Here is a 20,230-nt window from a genome sequence, read left to right as displayed (position 1 = left end):
CTATGAGCAACGCGAATTCCAGACAAAGAAAGAAATCTCTACAACAGGTGGGAATCTTGAAGCAACTTCTATAAGCAGGGCAGAAAGAAAGCTGAAAAGGAAAATAGTTCAAGTTGAGTCCCGGTATATGACTCTGTTTCATGCGATTTCAACCAAGGCAGCCTGGAGGGGAAATCTCCCCTAGTTTCAAATCAAAAAGCCTCTTATCAGCCGCGCGGGATTGGCCTTGTGGGAGACTAGATCCAATAACAGACTAGGCGGGGGGACAGAAGCCAAAGGAACGGGAAAGTTTTGGGGTTGGATGGTTTCTAACGCAATGATACTTGGGCCTTCTGTCGCCTTCTTTTTTTTTTTTTTTTTGGCTCGGGCTTCGGTGGCGGGGCAAGGCCGGAGGGCGGGTCAGCAAGGCGGGTTTCAATGGCCGAGTTGCAAGGCGTGAGTGATGATGGACTTGGGTTTCAAGATACAGTGAATTGTCGTGAAATTGAGTGTTATTTGGAGATGCACAGGAAGAGATTGATAAGTTGAGCTTTGAATTTAATCGAGAAGATGGAACAGAGGCATCATTAATCACTAGAAAGAGATGCCAGAGCCAGGTGTAAGCCAGCTCTGCTTACCAATGACCGAGCACTTCCCGGGCATCAACTCCGCGCCAAATTATTAAGCTGCCTTCAACAATTGTGTCATTCTTTGATTTCCAGCCCTTGTTCATGGAGCATCATCACGAAAACAGCTGGTCCCCAAGTCCAGCTTCAACAATCCGAGCCCAACATCTCCGTACGAAGCCATTGAAGGAACAAAAGAGTGTGTGATGAAAGGAAAGAGTTGCGCAACGGGTATTAATCGAGTCCCATCATGACCGTCACGACAACGCAGTCATGCATCTGGACAGACTGAACAAGCAAACAGGAAGAGAATTCAAAAGGAAATCACAAGAAAAATCACTTCGCCTCCTCCTTGTGCTCCCACTCCGTCCTCCCAAGCCGAATAATGTCCTTGGGTCCCAGCACCCAAAACTTGCTCGGCGCCTTGCCCTCGTCCGCCAACTGCGAAGCCTTGATGGCCGCCCGGGCAATCACCTCGGCCTCCTGCGCAACGCTGTCCTTGAACCCAAGGAACCCCAGTCCGCGCACCGCCGCCTTAGCCAGGCCCTCGAGGAAGCGGCCCTGCTCGCGCTCGCCCAGGATGAGCCCCGGCCGGACAATGATGCCGTGGTCAAAGTCGAGCTCCTTGACCGCCGTCTCGACGCCCTTCTTCATCTTGCTGTAGGGGAGCGTGTTGGCGAGCAGGCCCTCGGAGCCGGTGCTGGAGATGAAGACGAACGTCTTGGCGCCGGCCTGCTTGGCGGCGCGGGCGACGTCGACGTTGAGGTCGTGGTCAATCTTCCACTGGTTCTCGAGGCCGCCGGCGGCCGCGCGGGTGGTGCCGATGGCGGAGAAGGCGACGTGCGGAGGGGGCGAGAGGGACGTCAGGGCGGCGGGCCACTTGGACACGTCGGCGTCGACGATGGCGTTGAGGGCCGGCGACGAGGGCTTTGGGGCGCGGCGGGAGATTGTGTGGACGGGGGTGTAGGGCCCGGTGGAGAGGAGGTTGGTGAGGATGTGGGAGCCGACGAGGCCGGTTGAGCCGAAGACGATGGCCGAGTTGGAGGCCATTTTTGCTGAGAAGGGTGAGGTTTCTGTCTGGGGGTGGATGGTCGGTGGTCTGGTGATGGAGAGGCGTTGGTGGTGAAGGTTCCAGTTGGGAGATGGAAGGTGGTATAAAAGAGCTGGAGCCCAAGAGACGGCAGCGCGGGAGCGAATCAGGTACCCGTCTTGCAAGACCGGGGTCGGGTGGGATTGATGTGCTAACAACGACAGCTATGAGGTGATATCACTGGCCTTTGTCGTACGGATTCTGTGATGGATTGGAGTCAAGAGACAGGCTGCGGCCCGAAACGCCCGAGATGATGGAATGGCTGTTAATGTGATTGCGCCCGTTTGGCTGAGGCGAGGAGGGAATGCATTGGCTTTGGTTTTTATTCTAACCATCTCCAGCTAGGTAGGTAGCTACGGAGGTACAGTAGCATGTGACGGACCATGCGGAGCGGACTTTGGGTTCATACGGGAGCTTGGCTACGTACCTGTCGATGCTATCTTGGCACTACTACTGAATCTACTGCCTAGTAACTCGTGAGCAACTGCTACCTCTGACCGGTGGGTAGCTTGTGACCAGAAGTTACCTATGCCTATGGCACTATGGTAGATGTTCCTGTTGTGCCGCAGCTTGTCCGCGTCATCTTGTTCGTGAGCAAGAGATATCTGCTCGAGGCATCGATGAGCTGCAAGAGCTTGAATGCGTTGCCGTGAGCTGTGAGCAGCTAGTCCCAGCAAATTGGATGCAGGGTTCAAACGGCTGCTCCTTGGCTGCCCCTCCACCGCGCCATTGCCCCTCCATCACTGCTATGGAGCACCGTCAAGTGGGCTTGCGACAGCTTCTCTGCCTGCGAAGACTTCATGTTCGTGTTAAACCCCGACCGAATCATCAGCTCAAGTCCACCACCTGCCGGCGTCTTTCCGCATGAGCATGATCCGACTCTGAATCAAAGACCTGCCATACTCTCCGACACATTTGCGCACAACTCACGCAAACACCCGCCCACAATGGCCACTCAATACGAACGTACGTACGCCCCAACCACACACCCCCGTCCCATCTCAACGCCCATCCACTGTCTCTCTGCATCACAGCTAACAAGCTCTCTCTCCCCCTCCGCAGTCGAGCACAACGTCAAATTCGCCGAGCCTCGCCGCTCCGGCCGCCGCGTCGACATGGCCTCCTTCTTCGCCCTCCTCAACCAGCTCGACGAGCCGTCCCCGTCCGGCACCCAAAACCAGCACAACAACCCGCACGCGACGCCCACCCCCGTCGACACGGCCGCGCTCTTCCGCCTGCTGCAGAGCCAGCTGCAGACGCTGCACACGACGGCCCCGACGGCGGACAACCGCTCCTTTCTCGAGGCCCTCATCGGCTCGCTCGAGGACGACATCCACGACCCGCCCACGCGGCTGCAGGGCGCCAGCCAGGAGTTCGTCGACATGCTGGACCGGGTGGACAGGAAAAAGTTGAGCAAGGACGATGACTGCGCCATCTGCAAGGTGCCCTATCTCGAGGACGAGTATTGCCTCGTGGTGGAGCTGCCGTGTCGGGGGAGGCATCGGTTTGATCTGGAGTGCGTCGGGCCGTGGCTGAGGAGTAAGGGCACGTGTCCGATGTGCCGGGAGGAGGTGGGGAGGAAGAAGGAGGTTCCTGTTGTGGAGGATTCGGAGGAGGAAGATGGGGATATGATGTATGCGTGATTGGGTGGAGGGGCTTGATGAATGTCATGTGTATAATGGGCGTATCGGAGTTCAGGCTTGATATGGGGAGATGGTGTGTAAGAGGGGGCGATGAGCGGGATGGAGTTGATCATGTCATGGCTGCATATTGCTCAACTAGAAAGCGAAATGATACCAAAACTGTCACGCACGAGTCTACTGCGAATAAGAAACAAGGGCCCCGTGCTTCGCCTATGCCTCCAGACTATCCATCACCTCCAACGCCTGCTCCGTCCTCGCCTTGGTCTCGGCACTCGCCTCCGCACTCAACTCCCGCAGCCTCTTGTTCCAAAACGTCCACCTCTGCCGATTGAACCCCGAGCCGCCTCCCTCGAGAAGCGACCCAGGTCCCAAAGCTCGGGCATCCCGTTCACCGAGCTGAACGTCCTTGCGCACCTCGTCGTACAGCACCCTGCCGGCCTGAACGATCCACTCCGACGCGGCAGTCAAGTGCGTGTCTCTGGCCTCGTCATTTGACGGGGGCTCTTCCAGCCCGTCGCGGAGCTCCCACAGGGCAAAGTTGGTCCAGGACTGGGCCGAGGCGGCGAGGAGGCGGGCGGCGAAGGAGTTGAGGGATAGCCACGGGGCGACTTTGGCGGCCGCCTCTTCTGGCGAGCCGTTGAAGTCTGGGTTGCCTGATAAAAGAGCAATGTTAGCAAAGACTGCCGTCTTCAGAGGCTTTCGTTTACATGATGGGAGTTTTCAATGCTCACCATTCCAGGCCTCCCTCATGACGGCGCCAAAGAGCGGCAGGTCGCTCCACAGGCTGTGCGCCGACCCCCAGATCTCGACGGCGTCGCCCTGCTTGGCCTTGAGCGCCGTGACGATCCCGACGAGGCTGTCGATGCGCTCGTCGTCGAGGGGGACGCGCTTAGAGATGCTGATGAGGAGATTCCATAGTGACCACAGGAAGCTCTCTGCGTCTTTGTCTCGGGGACACGCTTCGTCGATGGCGGCGGCGGCTGCGGCCTCGACGTCTGTGCTGCTGCTGCTGCTCTTGTTTATGGCGGCGTCGAGGAGGGGAGTGAGCTTGGCTTCGGTTTCGGGGGAGAAGTTGGCTTTGGTGACGAGGGAGGCGACGTCGATGGGAGGGGTAGCCATTGTGATATATGTATCTAGATAGAGGATTGTTGAGGCTCGAGTTGTGAAGAGGTGTAAGTGAGATGGGGAAGTTCTTAGGAGGAACTGTCGCGCTGAGCAATTCCGTGTCTTGCGGTGGTCTGAAGAAGAGGGAAACAAGTTTGTCTCATAAGTCGTCTGGAAGATTGATGAACAGCAACAGCATCCACGTGTTAGGTAGTTCTCTCAGACCGCTTTCATCGTGTCCATCTGTTCATTTTCAGGGAACCAAAAGCTGCGTCACTACTCTACCCATGTGAGGCGGGGCAACCTTGATATTAGAGGGGCAGCAGAATGAATCGAGAGAGCGCCCGTCAACCAATTGACCGACGCACGACTTTGGAACATGGCAGAGCGACAGGCTAGACTTCTTCAGGGCGTCCTCTAGATTGCAAGAGGCAGGTCCATCATGTCTAACCTCGAGGAGTCTATCCTAATCCCTCATCTACAGCCTCCCATCTCTACTACTTCATCCTCTACGCAATCGACATGCGCATCCCCCCATTCGCACAAACCACGCTCCCCGTCGTCCACCCGCTCTCCTCCGAACAAAGCATATCGACCGTCCCCGCAATCTCGTCCACGAACCCCGGCCTCCGCCCACCCATCTGCTCCCTCACGAGCTTATCAAACTTGTCCGCCTCGTCGCCCGCCCTCCTCAACACCTCGCTCTCCCCATCGTACGCCATCAGCGGCGCCGCGTCCACATACGGCTGGTTGCGCTTCCAAAACGTCGGCCCAGCCTCGGCATACATGTCCCCCCACGCAGGCCCCGGGTTCACCGAATTGACCGTCGCCCGCTCCCCCAGCTCCCGCGCCCACGTCCGCGTCATGACCTCGAGCGCGCCCTTGCTCCCCGCGTAGACCGACTGCCCGAGGTACCCGATCGACGCCGACACGCTCGACACGTTGACGATGCGGCCGGACCGGTCCGTGGGCAAGTGCGGCGCAACGGCCTGCGTCAGGAGAAGCGGCGCGAGCACGTTGATGGCGTAGACGCGCGTGAACTCGGCCTCGTCGATGGGGCCCTTTTCGGGGTCGTTGAGAAACTGGTTCGACGACACGCCCGCGTTGTTGATCAGGATGTCGACCTGGAATTTGCTGCTGTCGGCGGGACTGTAGCTGCTGAACAGCGAACGCGCCGCCTCGACGATGATGGGTGCCGCGGCGGACGCCTGGGCCAGGTCCGTCTGCACCGACTGGACGTGGACGCCGTGCTGGGAGGACAGCTCGTCGACGAGTTGCCGCGTGAGATCCCGGGATGAGTCTGAGGTGAAGGTGATGAGGACGTTGCTGCCTTTGGCGGCGAGACGCCTGGCCACTGCTGCTCCGATGCCTGGTGTCTTTTGTGTTAGTTTGATTGTGATGTCGTTTGATATGTAGGTAGCCAGCGTGTGAGCCCGTGTAAGAGGAGATGGAGGGGACGAACCTCGTGAGCCGCCGGTGACGATGGCGAGCTTGCCTGCATACGGACGTGCCATTGCAACGATTCGATGACTTGACGATTTGATCAAAAGTAGATTCAGATTTTCTACGTTTGTGTGAAACCCAGGAGACCGCCCAAGACATGTGATGAAAGGCCGCATCAAAAGGGCTCCAGGCACAGCGTCTCTCGCAGCAGCCGAATATATGGCCGTTCAACCCCCGCCAAAAGATGCCCCGCGGCGTCATTTTCGTGCATGTAGGCAAGCTTGTCCGGCGTCGAATTTCCCCATAGAAACTCCGCCTTACATGCCATTCATCATTGGAGCGCATGTGCGAGTGGGATGGCAATGGAGAGCCCTGGGGAACTCGATTGTTTCTGGTCCACACGGACGGCCATTTGTCTACATGTAAGGTGCATACCTATGTCAAACTCAAGGCTCCAATTAGCGACACTTGCTATATATGACTTGATTGGCATCACAGGAGCAGCTTCATGGTGGGGTTGAAGGAGATCAATGACAGGATTCATTTCTGATCATATGAAAGTCAGCCTATTTATGCTGCTTTGAAGCGTTTCTACCATCACAGCTCTCAAAGCAAACCCTGGAGCCTTCCCATCTTTCCACCTTCCTTGGTGCTGCATTTGCAATCCTTCAACACCAACGCTGCAACCACACGCTGGGCGACTTCACAGGCCCGCACGTCACCCTCGTCTGCTCATGGCACCATCGCTAGGCGCGCAGCACAAGATGATATCTAGGAATCTGTCCAGGGTACGGAGCCACATCACAAGACGGACTGACAAACGCTCAAGTTACCAAAGTATTCTGGTTAAGGATACAGCTATCAATGTCGACTACCACTACCAGCGCACAACCCCGTTCCCTCCTTACAACTTGAACCCTCCTGGCACCAGCTTTTGAAACACGCCGTTTGGATCAACTTGCTTTGCAACCTGCTTCAAATAGGCAACGTTTGCCGTTCCAAAGCTCGCAATCGGATTCTGCTTTCTTCCGGCGTAGTTCACGTCGACGTACTGTTGCAACACCTTTGCCTTCTTTGCGACATCAGTCACCTTTTGCAGAAATTTATCAGACGCTTCATAGACCTGCTTGTCCTTGTCGGGAGCCTGCCAGGTGGCGGAGAAGACGCCGAGGGCGAGTCCCGGAAGCGTGATGCTGTCAAGGCCGAGGATGTTGCCGCCAGTGGTCTGAGACTGGGTGAGGATGGCCGGGACAATGGGCTCGAGGGTAAAGGCCCAAGTCACATTCTCAACGCCCTTGAGACTCGAGATGCTGTTTTGGAAGAGTCCATAGAGGGACTTGTACCAGACAACGTTGTTCTCGAAAGTAAGGTCCCAGTTGTCTTGCCTACAAGCAGCAGAGAGAAACCGAGTCAGAAGGCGACTCATGCGTTCGCAGCAACAGACAAGAGCACTCACCGGTATCCATCTGCACTGAACGACAGAGACAGATTCGAAAAGGCGGCCACATTGGTAATCTGCGTGTTATTCTGCAGCTGCTCGGGGATCGCCGTGATGGCCTGGAACACAGGCGGGTTCGCCGTGGGCTCCGCGTAAGCCAGTCGACTGGCAAGGATGGTCCCAAAAGATGGATTGTATATGAAGCTGAGCAGATAGCCTGCACTGGTGTCGTAGGTAGGGTTGGACGCAAAGTCATACAGGGCTTGGGCGTGGGCGTCGATGGTCGTCTTGTTGTACAAAATGGTGCCGCCCCATATGTTGTCAATGGCAAACGTCTTGAACGTGAACCTGGTGACGATCCCAAGGTTGCTCGACCCGCCTTTGAGGGCCTTGTAGAGGCCGACATTCTGCGTGGCCGATGCAGTCACGATGTCGCCGTTTGCGAGGACGACCTGAAAGGCGATGACCTGATCCGCTGCGAAGCCGGCTTTGGGAGCGAAATCTCCGAGGCCGCCTGCGACACGGGAGGCAGTCAGAACAAAGAAGCAGATCTGGCTGCCTATCTCTAGGTATTAAGGGATGAAGAGGGCCACGGGGGGCAGACGTCAAGGAAAGCTCACCTGCCAGTGTCGAGCCGCCAACGCCCACCGACCCTGCTCGAGCTCCCGCCACCGTCAAGTTCGAAGTCTGCAGCTGCGAATAGACGGACCCCCAGGTAGCGCCACTGCCCACGTTGACCGTGGTGTTGTCGCCGTTGAGAGCGACGTCGTTGAGGCCGCGCAGGTCAATCGTGACGCCGCCCTTGATGTTGGCGATGCCCGGAACGGTGCCGAAGCCGCCCGCGCGAATGGCGAACTTGCAAGACAGCGGGACGAGGAACCTGAGAGCCTTGGAGACGTCCATTGCCGAAGTAGGCCGGACAATGCATTTCGGGAACATCTGCTCCTCTTGGGCGGACCAGTACGTGGCGAGGGACTCGTTGTACGTGGCACTGCCTTGGTCGGCCAGTTTGTCTCCAAAGTAGACCTTGAGGATGGCGCACTATGCGACGGGAATCCAAGCCACTCAGTATTGTGCACTTGTTGTCGGGAACGAGGAATTGAGACGACTTACACAAGTATCGCCAGAAGCAACGGCTGTTGTGTCTGCTTCCACATCACCACCGGCAGCATGTGCCGCAGCAAAGCCGCCCAGCGTCACCAGGAGAAACGATATCAGGCGCATTCTTGACGACGCTGCTCGCTTGATGGATAAGAAGACAAAGTGATACGGAAATATGGGGATATGGGGGGGGGAAAAGAAGCAAGATAAACAAAAGAGAGGAGGCTGTCGAGATGCTGTATATAAAGGAGGATGCGGCGGAGGAAGCACGACCCATGTTGCTTGGTCAATACCTCGATGCCACCTGCTTCAATTTCCTGACAGCCCCTATTCTCATGAATCAAAATAGAGTCGGCAGGTTGAGGCCTTGGCTCGGCTTAGATGCTCCTTCGCATGTTCTTTTATCATCGTCGCTCTCCATAAGCGAAGTCACGGAACAAAAGAGCGCGCCGACTGCCTTGAACATGAGGCAGTTCGAAACCTCCAAGACTGTCCACGTGGTAACCACCCAGGGTTGTCCCAGGTTGCCGTCAGGGAAAGCTACAATATGCGCTGCTGGATCTTTCTGGAATCGAAGCCGTTGAATCCTTGACCCTGGAGCATGGCGTTTTGTGTGAGGCACTGATCATGGCGTGATCAAGAGTCATTCTGTCTGGTCTTCTATTTTCAGGGATTTTCAGTTTGGCATTCTATCCTGATTTTAGAGATGTATATATAGCTGGAAGCAACAGCCTTCCTCACTGAGCCGCACTGCGAATCCATGTCAAAGGAAACAGTAGCAATGTTCTCAGGCTCAATAACGCCGTAATCATCTCTGGACCAACATCTCCACCAATTCTCACGACTTGGATGCTGCCTTGACCAACTCATCCAAGCCTTGACCCATAGACATCATTCCATCCTACCAAAACAAACAATTTTAGCATGTTAATCCATGTTTCATCAATTCAACTTCCGCAGCGAGCCTCGCATATTCTGGAAGAGACAAAAGTAAAACTCACAAGCATAAACTCCGGCATCCATCGCGACGCAAACCTGACGATGCCGCTGTTCGCCCCTCTCCACACCACCCCGTTTCTGCCACTCGCCACAATATCCGGCACCAGGGAATTGACAACATCTTGAGCATCCCCTCCTTTCGGACCAGCCTCACCCTTGGCCCATTTGGTAATTGTCCCCAGGATCGAGGCGTAGTAAGACGTTGCGGGAAGCTCAGGGATGGGCTCATTGGCGTGGAAAGGCGTGGCGACGGTGCCCAGCATGACGGTCACGACGCTGACGCCAAACGGCGAAAGCTCCAGGCGAAGCGTCTCGGAGAGGCTGTTGACGGCAGCCTTGGAGGAGGCATAAGTCCCTGCTACTGCTCTAGTCACTGTCATCGACCCGGCAGATTTTGATGGCCAAAGTGAAGAAGCAGCAAAAAGCTATCGAGGAAAGAGACGTCTTACCGATCCATGGAGTATTGACCACAGCCCCCACGGAGCTCATGTTGACTATCCGCCCTTTGCTCCTAATCAACTGCCCGGCAAACGCCTGCACGGTCCTCACCACGCCCCAGACATTTGCATCGTACAAGTCCTGCGCTTTATGAATGTCCACGTCGAGAAGAGGCATCGTGTATCCAAAACCAGCATTGTTCACCAACACGTCCAGGGCGTGACCGGATGCCTCGACTGCCTTTGCGGCCTCTGCAACAGACTCTGTAGACGACACGTCGAGGGCTACGATGGACACGTTTGGGAGGCTTTTGAGCTCTGGGGGGATCTTGGAAGTATTCCGAGCGGTCGCAAAGATGTGGTGGCCTTGTTTGGCGAGGGTGAGGGCGAGGACGGCGCCGATGCCGTTGGCGGAGCAGCCGGTGATGAGGACTGTGCGTTTCTTGGCCATTCCCTTGCGGTGGTTGATTTGATGTTTCTTGTTCTGGCTCCTATGGTGACGAGTGAGTGGATCAAGGGGTTAGATACGAACTGGTGTCTGCGATGAAGACAAGGTGAGGTCGTAATGGCACGAGTTGGCAGGGGTCTTTGGTCCCCAATGCTTTCACATGTCATCTCCCAAGTTCTCTGGCTGCCTGCGGAGCCGGTCTCTTTCTCCGCATTCAGAACTGGGATTTATATAATGAGAAGACTCATTCGGGGTCTTGAAGATGCCGTCCGCCGTGAAGGATTCGACAAAGCAGCGTTGCACATCTCTTTCAGCTTACCAACAACATAATCTTCACCAGCTCTGTGCATATGACTCTCAGCACAAGGTAAATGTTATGAGCGTCTTCTCTGATCGAAATGCTAGGCAGGCGTCAGTTAATTACGGCAATCACCGCACTAAGACCCTGGCATCAAGGCACCGCCCATACCAAAAGCACAATCACCCCGGGGACTCTATCGCTGGTCAGACAAAAGGTATCTCGACGCTCCTGTATGGAGCTCCCAACAGCTACAGGAGCACCTCATCCGTAGCATTGGAGTGAGTCTGCCATTGGAAACCAACGTCCACAATGTGAGAACCCTGTCCATCAGACTTCGTGTATCGCCTGCCGCAGATACCCTCGTCTCCATAGGGATCGGATCAACAGGCTTGATGGATTTATAACCAGGGTTAGATGACAGGGCGCGTGCTCACCGATTCCAACGACCATTGGCCCTTGACGGCCGCTCCGCCCACTAGCAAATGGCAGAACCAACAACATGAGGTCTTCAGCCTGAGATCCTTGCGTATGCGAAAATGAACAAACCCTACGACGCCCTCTTGAGAAGCAAATGCAAGTATATACTTGACTCCAACAGGAACACTAGGAATCCATACGACAGTATATCTGCTTCACAATGAACTGCGTCTGCGACTGGGCTAACAAATCTCTCTGCCAAGAGTAGGAAAGATTGCAGGAAGTATAGAGCAGAGGGCATTCAAGCAGTCGGTTTCCATTCTGGGCATTCTGTTCAAACTCAGAAAACTATGACTCTCATTACTCACCGAGGATGGCCTCAATGAGTGATCATGAAGCGGAATTCTATTGTGAACTTGCCCTTACTTTTCGTGCAATCTTGTATAGACGACATTGCAGGCAAGAGAATCGTTACGCACCAGATGAAGAAATAAGAACAGTTCTTCTAGTTCAGGATCGATTGACACTCTCTCAAAGTATATCGCAAAGTAAACTCTCTTCTTATGCTGTGAAGCGGACTGATATCAGGAGACATTGTGCTCCCCCTTACGGAGTGGTGCTCCGACATTTTCATAGGCGCTGTCCAGAAAGACATATTTCGGAGACGAGCTTGGCCAGATTGATGGCACTCTGGTGCAAGAGCTTGTGGTTTCTGACGAACTCACCTGGCAGGTTCTCTATCAGTACCCCCGATGGCCTCGCCTGCGAGGTGAAGAGGTCCAGGGATTCCATTCAGCGAGCGTTGAAAAAAGTTACATGCAGCTGCCTCGGGAGCCAGAGACCGGGCGAGGCTTGGTTCACCAAGGCCATGGAGAACGAGATGCGGGCTCTGAAGAGCGGCGAGGACGACATTGCAACCATGATGATGTCGACATACGGCGTGTGCGTCTCTTCTCTAGTTCCAGCCTTTGCGCTCTTTTACCAACTCGAGTGTTGGTAGCCAGGACTAACATCAAATGTCATGATAGACTCAACACCAGCACGCGCAAAGCTGCCTGTTGGGCTGCTCAGCTACATCCTCCACGCTCCCTCACTCATCGAAATTATCCGCGACGAAACAAAACCCGCCTTCAACCAACGTAGCAAGCTCAATCTCGAATACCTTCACACCAGATGCCTTCATCTCAACGCCATATGGAACGAAACCATCCGCGTGTCGGCCTCCCCTCCTCCGTCCCCTCCACCACGACAAACGCCGTCATCGGAGGCTAAATTCTTCGCAAAAGGCAACCGACTCATGATTCCGTTCCGCCAGCTTCCACGTTTGACAAGAGCATCTTTGGCGACAACGGCGGATTCGTTTGATCATGAGCGGTTCCTGGAGAAGCCGGGTTTGACGCGGAGCAGCGTTTGGAGGCCGTTTGGAAGCGGCGGGATGATGTGTCCCGGACGGCACGCGGCGAAGAGGTGCGTCTTGTTGTTTGTTGTTTCTGGTTGGTGCAGAGGGTTGATGTTGAGACGGATGGGTGAGAGTCAAACTTCCTGTGGTGGATGAGGATAAGCCGGTGCTTGGGATTATGTCGAGCAAGGATAACCGGGATGTCAAGGTGAGATTGACGCCGAGGAAGGCGTTTGCTCAAGCCAAGTTTCCTCTCCGGTTCATAGGTTCACATTTTTTTTGGATGGTGTTTGACGGGACAGAGATGGTGTAGAGGTTATTGTTAGTGTAGGGTATTGGCATGTCTGATTGTGGTGACATGGGCGGACATGTTCTATGCACTGACTGGTGTTTATACAGACTTCTCAACTAACATGAAATCTACCACATATGAGAGAGATCGTGCGTTGACTTGACATTCTTTTCTCTAGGCAATTGACTCTGGTTCTCATGAATTGAAACCGCCCGTGCCGTTTGCCGTCGTCACAAACGCTGCTTCGTATTCCCCAACCACCTTGACGGCGCGTTTACGTGTACACCGAGGCTGGTTGGCTGGGATATATCAATGATCCTTGTCGCCTCTCTTTTCTCACCTCGCCATCATCCATCCATCCATCAATCCATCTCTCCCTCTTCAAACAAACAAAACCCCGACTCAATCCCATCAACCAGACCTCAACTCCTCCCTCACAAAATCAATCACCATGGATCACCCCAGCACAGACAGCCACCCTCCCCCCGGCCACCACGACGAAGCAACCCGCCAGTTCTTCTCCCACTCCAGCGCAAGACGCATCAACACCGACGCCGTCATCGCAAAGGCCCTCCGCCAGCAACATCCCAACCTCTCCCTCTCCATCGCCCCGGCAGCATCATGCAACCTGCTCGCCTACGCGGCCAACGGCCACGCCCAGATGACGCCCGTGACCGACGACGAGCGTCCTCACGACCACGACCCTCACGTCCCCTCCTCGCTCTCGTGGAAAGTCTACATCCCGCCCGCCCGCCGCATGGACGGCGACCTAGGCGTCATCGCAAAGGAAGTCCTCTTCGAAAAGTACCTCCTCACATGGCAAAGCACAGACTTTCTCGTCTACCTCGTCAACGGCCGCGACGGCGTCAGCTCGTACCCGCAGGTGACAAACTACTTCATCCTCGCCACGCACGAGAGCCTCGCCTCGCAGCTGCTCCTCGCCGCCGGCCGCTGGACCAGCGAGCTGCACGACGAGATCTGGGTCTTTGACGGCGGCTACTGGGCCAAGAACGCGGAGCTCTACCGCAGCGCCATGAAGGCGTCGTGGGAGGACGTCATCCTCGACGAGGAGATGAAGGGCGCGCTCATCGAGGACCACTTGTCGTTTTTCCGGTCGAGGGCCACGTATGAGCGGCTCAAGGTGCCGTGGAAGCGAGGCGTCATTTATTATGGCCCGCCGGGGAACGGAAAGACGATTTCCATCAAGGCGACGATGAATATGCTGTATCATCTCAAGCAGAGAGTGACGACGCTCTATGTGAGGTCACTGAAATCGGTATGTGTTCACCTTGATTCAATGTTGAGATTCTGAACGATGTGAGGTCTTAAACTGACAAATTGCAATAGTTCATGGGGCCAGAGAGGAGCATCGCCCTCGTCTTCGCCAAGGCGCGAGAGTTCGCCCCCTGCTACCTCGTCTTCGAAGACCTCGACACCATCATCACCGACGACGTCCGAAGCTACTTCCTCAACGAAGTCGACGGCCTCAAGAGCAACGACGGCATATTCATGATTGGCAGCACCAACCACCTCGACCGCTTGGATCCAGGCATTTCCGTAAGTTCTTCTTCCATGCACACAAATGCTTCCCTCTTCCTCTTCAAAACGAAGAATTCCTTGTTAACGATGACGGCGCATTAGAAACGCCCCTCGCGCTTTGACAGGAAATACCTCTTCCCAGACCCCGACTTCGCCCAGCGCGTCGCCTACGCCCGCTTCTGGCAGGAGAAGCTCGCCGACAACAAGGGCATCCGCTTCCCCGACAAGCTGTGCGATGCCATCGCCGACGTCACGGACGGCTTCAGCTTCGCGTACATGCAAGAGGCTTTTGTCGCGGCGTTGCTTGCCATTGCGCGCAGGGAGAAGCCGGACGACGACGATGGAGATGGAGAGGGAGTTGATGAGACCATGGTCCGGACGGTGGACTTGTCGGACGATGGCTGGGTCCAGGTGCTGGATCAGGATGAGAAGCCGGTGGAGGACGATGACCCCGAGTTGGATGACTTGCCGCTTTGGGTCGAAATTAAGAAGCAGGTTGCTATTTTGCGGGAGGGCATGGAGGACAAGACGGCGTGAGTGTGCTTTTGGGTGTTGAGGATGAGCTGGGGCGAAACACGATGACCTCTGAGAGATTGGTGATGGTTTTATAGACGTACCGCACCCGTATCACAAGGAGTGCACTGAGAGAAACAGAAATCCCTTCATTGTTCGATCTAACATACTATACAGCCATCAACTAAATAATCAATAGCAGATACATGGAATCATAACCCCCCTATTCCTCAGGTATCAAACATGGCAAAACAAATGACGTAGATCAAGCGTCCCAAGAAATTGTAAGCAGTTGTGCAGTTCGCGAGACTCCTCACAAAGACCGATGCCAAAACAAGCCAGCCGTGCATGTAAAGGAGGAGGATATTAACTTGTAAGAAACTGATATAGGACAGGCCGTGAGTGTGAGCAGCGGCGTGACATGTCAAGTTTGGAATCTGCATCATGGTAAGCTTCAACATCCTCAATATCGATCAAAGGCCAAAGAAAACCTACGTTTCCGGAGAGTTCGTAATCTCCTCAAAAGCCTGCAAAACATCAAATCCCATCGCCACAAGCGGCTCATACGCATCATCGACAACCTGAGAACGGCATTAGTCTTCATTCAAAAATCCATAGCTACAAGCGAAACGTACCCAGCTCAGTATCGACCTTGTCGCCTTGTGGCCCTTGTTCTGTCGGACGCCCATCAAGGCAAGGCCCTGCAGCACCAGCGTCGAAAGAGGGGCCGGAGGAACAATGGGAGCCAAGAGGCCGCCAATGTCTTGCCCGAGAGACACCAGCGGCGGAACATAACGAGCGAGGGGGCTGTTCGGCCTGCAGATGATGATGGTCCCCAGCAGGTTGCCCGCTGCATCCTTGGCTCGCACAATGCCGCAGGCCTTGCTCTCCTCCAGGGCGGTTCGGTAGAGCTCGAGGACCTCGGGGTTCGCGTGCGTTCGCACGTGGTGCATCACGGTGTCTCCGCTTTCCACGCCGTAGATCAGGTCAAAGCTGATGTTGGCCCGCTGGATGCTCTGCGATAGTCCCTCGGGAGCATACCAGGCACTCAAATCCTGGATAGCCATGTTTGTAAGCCGTCGCGGGAACTGCGTGTCCCATCCGCTGTTGCTGAACCATTCCTTGGTCGTCGTCACTTCGATGTCGAGCGGTATTCCTAGGAAGAGAGCGGGGAAGCACGACCCTAGCTGGACTTTCTTGATGCCTCTCTGTTGTGTCAAGCTCTTGATTGCTCGGCGATGAAGAGACCGGCCGATGGACATGTTCCGTTTGGTCGGGTCGACAATGAGCGCTCCGAGGATGCCCACGTTCTGGACAAAGTACGTCGCGGCAAAGCCATATAGGGCTTGTGTGCTGCTATTCCGCACCACGAAATGGGTCTCTTTGATGTTCTGGTTGGCAAGGATAAAAGTGTCCGCGGTTGCGGTCTGCAAGTAGCGGAAATCTTGGTCACTAGCCCTATGCACAGCCCGGATGAGGTCGTTCAAGCCTTTTCTATCTCGGTTGCTGTCAAACTCCTCCACCAGCCAATGCTGTCGAGACTTGAGGACCTTTTTGCTCTTTCGGAGGGTGCCCGGCATGGTACCCACGGGGTTGCTGTCTCCGACCAACGCCCGGACCAGAGCAGCCATGGCATTCTCCGTAAAGTCGTATGTGCAGATGTAAGTGCCTATGGACTTGTCCATGGCAAAGTCATATGGGGAGCTCACGGCTACAACAATGAGCTGCTTCTTTTGCCCTCTGCTGCGGAGCATGCTGCACATCATGTCGACATGTTTGGTGAATCCGGCCTGATACATGTTTCTGTTTGCGTCTGCCGTAAAGATGATGATGCACGATGCTCTGTTGATGAGGTTCTCGTGCACTGCAGAATGTGGTTAGCACACAATACCCTGTTCCTTGATCGACCACCCAAACCTTACCTGGTCTTACTCCGTTGGCAGTGTAGCTTGTGTGCAGTAGCTTTTCGTTACGATATCTTGCCAAGGTCTTGCCGAACTCTCGAAAGACACCTTCGCCGCTCATGATGGCGCTCCTTTCTCGGATTTGGTGATTCCATCTGTCGTGCACGGTGGTGATCAAAGATGGATCGTTCTTCGACTCGAGCAAGCTCTTGGTCAACGATGAAGCTGGCAGCGGCTTGACCAAGGGGGTCAGCAGGAGCAGCTCCTCGCCGGGATGCATCGAAAGGGACAGAGGCAGCAGCTTCTCCTTGTCCCTTACAATGGTAATGGAGTCGTCATAAGCTCGCCGAGATAGAGCCAGGTGAGAGGGGCGGATCTGTGACAGGAGATTGATTCCTGGAGGGTTGAGCGCTTTCGCCCAAGAGGTGCACGTCGACTTGAGATGAAAGATTCTCCTCAGAGAGGTGAAGATTCTCTCCTTCGTAATGATGCCGTTCTCGTGGCCGAGCTTGAGGCCTTTGATGGCTTCCAACTGAACGTCGTATGCACGACAGAGGAGCACGATATCGCATCCGGCCTCTACGGCCATGACTACACCGTTCTGGACACCAAGATCTTGGCTCAGTGCCTCCATTTCAAGGCATTCCGAGATGGCAACACCCTTGAAGCCGAGTTCGTTCCGGAGAAGATCGTCAACAACCTGGTCGGACAGACAGGCATGGCTGACGTTCATCGAGGGATTGGAGATGCCACAACCGCCGATGAACATGGCATCAAGTTTCCCGGAAGCAATAGCGTTCCGAAAGGGCACCAAAGCGCTGAGGCTCAGCTCTTCCAGGGTTTGGGTAATGATGGGAACATCCAGGTTGGAGCCGAGGAAGTCTAGGTTTCCATAAGACGGGAAGTGCTTTCCACAGGACGCCACACCAGCATCGCGGATCCCGCTCAAGGCCGCCAGCCCATACTGCGACACCTCCTGGGGGTCGTCGCCCGAGGCTCTCACTCCAATGACTTGATACCGCGCATTGTTGAGAACATCCAACACCGGACCGAGCATGAGGTTGACGCCGCAGGCCGAGATCTCGGTCGCCGTCGCCTTGTTGACTTCATACGACAGCTCAAGACTGCCGGTGGCAGCAATGGCCATGGCGCTGGGGAACTGGCAGACAAAGTCCTCGTCGAAGAGACTGTTGACGCCGCCATTTTCCTGATCGACGGCAATGAGAAGCGGCTGCGGATGGCCAGAGTTCTTGGCAATCATCTGAAGCTCCTGGACGAGCAACGCAGTGTGATGGGCCGCTTATTGGTCAGTTAGCAGGACTGCCCGGATCCACAACAGACGTCTATAAGTGCGTGATGAAGCATGTGAAGGGGACCAGAATCATCGATTATCAGATACACCAGGAGAATAGGTCACTTACACTTGAGGTTTTTGGCCGTCAGGATGATGGAGCCGAGGTGGTGGTCCTCAATGAGGCTCCTGATCTGAGGCGTAACTTGGGTGCCATCCCACCCCATGAGCAACATCTGCCCTATCGCCCTATAGCAGGCAAAAGGAAATATGTCAGCTCATGATGCGATACGTCGTTACATAGTCATAAACAGATTCCAAAGTCCCGTATAGACGGTTAAAAGAGCACATGAAAAGGGCTAGAAGGATGGACAAGGCATCAAGCGAAGGCACATACCAATCGAGATTCTGCCATAAAGGATCCAGGTCGAACTTGTCGGCAGAAGTGCCGCTGATGGAGTTGGCCATTATGATGAATGAGATGCAGTGGCCGTCATCACCTCCCCAACATGGCAGGACAAAAAGCACCGCGGCGGCGCTGGTGGTCGCAAAGGGCGAGCCTCGGAGCAGCTCAGACGACGACACTCGGCGATAAGGCGACGATGATGCCTCTACCCCACGATCTCTAGCAGAGGAACCCTCTCGGTGAGTGGGTTAGAGAGTAGTAGGGATAGGGACTCGTTACTATACTCTGGCCACGAGTATACGAGATTCTGGCACCGCACGCACGCACAGAGGCTCATCCGTCGTCTCAGCTGGAGGCCCATGTCTCGAGCATCGCTCATGCGAGGCCGTCGGTCGCGGTTGGAAATCCGGCTTATTGTCGGCTAATCAGGAGATCATGCAGAGGAGGGGCGTTCGTTCATTCCTTCCGGCCTGCTGCGGTCGAGGCTCTCGGGGCTCTCCATCCACTATCACCTGGAAGATTACATAGCTGACAACTACGGGAGACCGGGGCTGCTGGTAATCGGCTCAGTAAAGGTACCTGTACCGTCAGGTCCCGATCGTCTACTCTGGGATGCTGCGAAATCGGCAAGAGAAGTGCTGGTGGCGCTGAATAGCAGTAGCACGCAGTCCGACAGCCATCGGTAGCACATACAAGCACAAGCACAAGCAGCTGCAATTGTGGGATGAGCATAGGATCGGGTGAAGCTCGAGCGCGAAGCACCACAGACCTCAGGCAAAGCTCGGCGGAGTCGCTCCAAAGTCTCCAGCATGTCCGCCCAAAATCCAGCGGCTCCTCCAGGATTCAGTTCGGGCACTCCATGGCATGTGGGCTGCTGCTGACATGAGAAGGTACAAAGTACATCCGCCCGGGTTCCGTCAGTATCGGATTCAACGTTACATGCCCGAGCAGCGCAGTCGCCACCGTTTCAACAGCCACCAGCAGTTTGTGAGTATAGGTACATTTGGACGTCCATTTCAATGGGCGGATCGGTCTGGGCGAGATGAGGTAGCAGCAGGACCGGGGTGGATTATTACGTGCGCATGTACCAAAGATTGCAGCTCAAGCATGCATACGGCAGATTCCAGTCATAGTGCTAGCATTGGTCTGGGATAACTGTCGTGCAGCATCATGTCAGAAACAGTGGTGTTGATACCTGTACCAATCAACTTCCCATCGTCTACTAGTAGAGCCTTGGTAGATGGGCACAACACACAATAGACTCACGTTTTCATTGAAAGCACCGTTCCTCAACCAGCCAGTAAGCCAAGGCGGCAGAAAGGCAAAACGACAGCGACATAGACATCAACATGAACTATTGAACCCCATCAAACCAACTGCTTACTAGCACCACGCCCGACAAGACGCCACCCAAGTTGCTCCAGTCTTGAGACAACAACACAGTAACCTCGCTTCTGTACGTCATGCCATGCCCAAGGTACAGCCCAAGTACTCCCATAACGGGCTCGCCAGATCTCTTTGGTGCAACCGGCACGGCATTCTGCACCCCCGTCCACTCGGGAAGCTCCACCGCGAAGGCACATGGCACCGTGACTCTCAACGATAGGTGACGAATTCCAACGCTCATGTTTCTCTCGTTTTCCTTTGACGTCTGCCGTTTCTGCTGCCTTTGCTCCATAACAGCTTGCATGTAATGCATGTATGTACCCTCTTAGGCGCTTGCTACCATCGGACGCTAATCGGCGTCGTGTTGTCGAAAGTAGTGAAGGTTTAACTTACATGTCAACATGCCTTTGCTTGGCTCGGCCGGAGCCAAGCGGAGTGACAAAGTGGTGTGAGTGGTGTGTTGGAAAGGTGTTG

At 55.0% G+C, this 20,230-nt stretch overlaps 7 protein-coding genes across 7 annotated transcripts; 2 read left to right on the top strand and 5 right to left on the bottom strand.

Moving 5' to 3' along the window:
• Window positions 1-2,642: 2,642 nt before the first annotated feature.
• On the top strand, window positions 2,643-3,338 carry CCMA1212_000705 (putative RING finger protein; the record flags this gene model as incomplete). Its single annotated transcript, XM_073698165.1, has 2 exons — window positions 2,643-2,661; window positions 2,758-3,338. The coding sequence occupies 2 exons, from the start codon at window positions 2,643-2,645 to the stop codon at window positions 3,336-3,338; spliced, it is 600 nt and encodes a 199-aa protein (XP_073563961.1).
• A 210-nt stretch (window positions 3,339-3,548) lies between these two features.
• CCMA1212_000704 (uncharacterized protein) lies at window positions 3,549-4,457 on the bottom strand (the record flags this gene model as incomplete). Its single annotated transcript, XM_073698164.1, has 2 exons — window positions 3,549-3,991; window positions 4,070-4,457. The coding sequence occupies 2 exons, from the start codon at window positions 4,455-4,457 to the stop codon at window positions 3,549-3,551; spliced, it is 831 nt and encodes a 276-aa protein (XP_073563962.1).
• Window positions 4,458-4,951: 494 nt separating this feature from the next.
• On the bottom strand, window positions 4,952-5,956 carry CCMA1212_000703 (L-xylo-3-hexulose reductase; the record flags this gene model as incomplete). The annotated part of the gene is made up of 2 exons (XM_073698163.1): window positions 4,952-5,811; window positions 5,905-5,956. 2 exons carry the CDS (start codon window positions 5,954-5,956, stop codon window positions 4,952-4,954), a joined length of 912 nt encoding a protein of 303 aa, XP_073563957.1.
• An 833-nt stretch (window positions 5,957-6,789) lies between these two features.
• CCMA1212_000702 (Bifunctional solanapyrone synthase) lies at window positions 6,790-8,547 on the bottom strand (the record flags this gene model as incomplete). Its single annotated transcript, XM_073698162.1, has 4 exons — window positions 6,790-7,270; window positions 7,342-7,837; window positions 7,944-8,364; window positions 8,437-8,547. 4 exons carry the CDS (start codon window positions 8,545-8,547, stop codon window positions 6,790-6,792), a joined length of 1,509 nt encoding a protein of 502 aa, XP_073563958.1.
• An 819-nt stretch (window positions 8,548-9,366) lies between these two features.
• Window positions 9,367-10,636, bottom strand: CCMA1212_000701 (NADPH-dependent 1-acyldihydroxyacetone phosphate reductase; the record flags this gene model as incomplete). The annotated part of the gene is made up of 4 exons (XM_073698161.1): window positions 9,367-9,399; window positions 9,426-9,778; window positions 9,873-10,351; window positions 10,632-10,636. 4 exons carry the CDS (start codon window positions 10,634-10,636, stop codon window positions 9,367-9,369), a joined length of 870 nt encoding a protein of 289 aa, XP_073563959.1.
• Window positions 10,637-13,168: 2,532 nt separating this feature from the next.
• Window positions 13,169-14,793, top strand: CCMA1212_000699 (putative ATPase YjoB; the record flags this gene model as incomplete). The annotated part of the gene is made up of 3 exons (XM_073698160.1): window positions 13,169-13,993; window positions 14,065-14,274; window positions 14,359-14,793. 3 exons carry the CDS (start codon window positions 13,169-13,171, stop codon window positions 14,791-14,793), a joined length of 1,470 nt encoding a protein of 489 aa, XP_073563751.1.
• A 467-nt stretch (window positions 14,794-15,260) lies between these two features.
• Window positions 15,261-18,432, bottom strand: CCMA1212_000698 (Beta-hexosaminidase; the record flags this gene model as incomplete). The annotated part of the gene is made up of 5 exons (XM_073698159.1): window positions 15,261-15,350; window positions 15,405-16,633; window positions 16,692-17,972; window positions 18,095-18,213; window positions 18,362-18,432. The coding sequence occupies 5 exons, from the start codon at window positions 18,430-18,432 to the stop codon at window positions 15,261-15,263; spliced, it is 2,790 nt and encodes a 929-aa protein (XP_073563752.1).
• Between the last annotated feature and the right edge of the window lie 1,798 nt (window positions 18,433-20,230).

This window comes from Trichoderma ghanense (assembly GCF_004382785.1).
Source record: "Trichoderma ghanense strain CCMA-1212 chromosome Unknown scaffold_0, whole genome shotgun sequence".
NCBI classification, from domain to species: Eukaryota; Fungi; Ascomycota; class Sordariomycetes; order Hypocreales; family Hypocreaceae; genus Trichoderma; species Trichoderma ghanense.
Note: the sequence above shows the minus strand (reverse complement) of the source record. Positions and strands in the feature narration are given on the sequence as shown.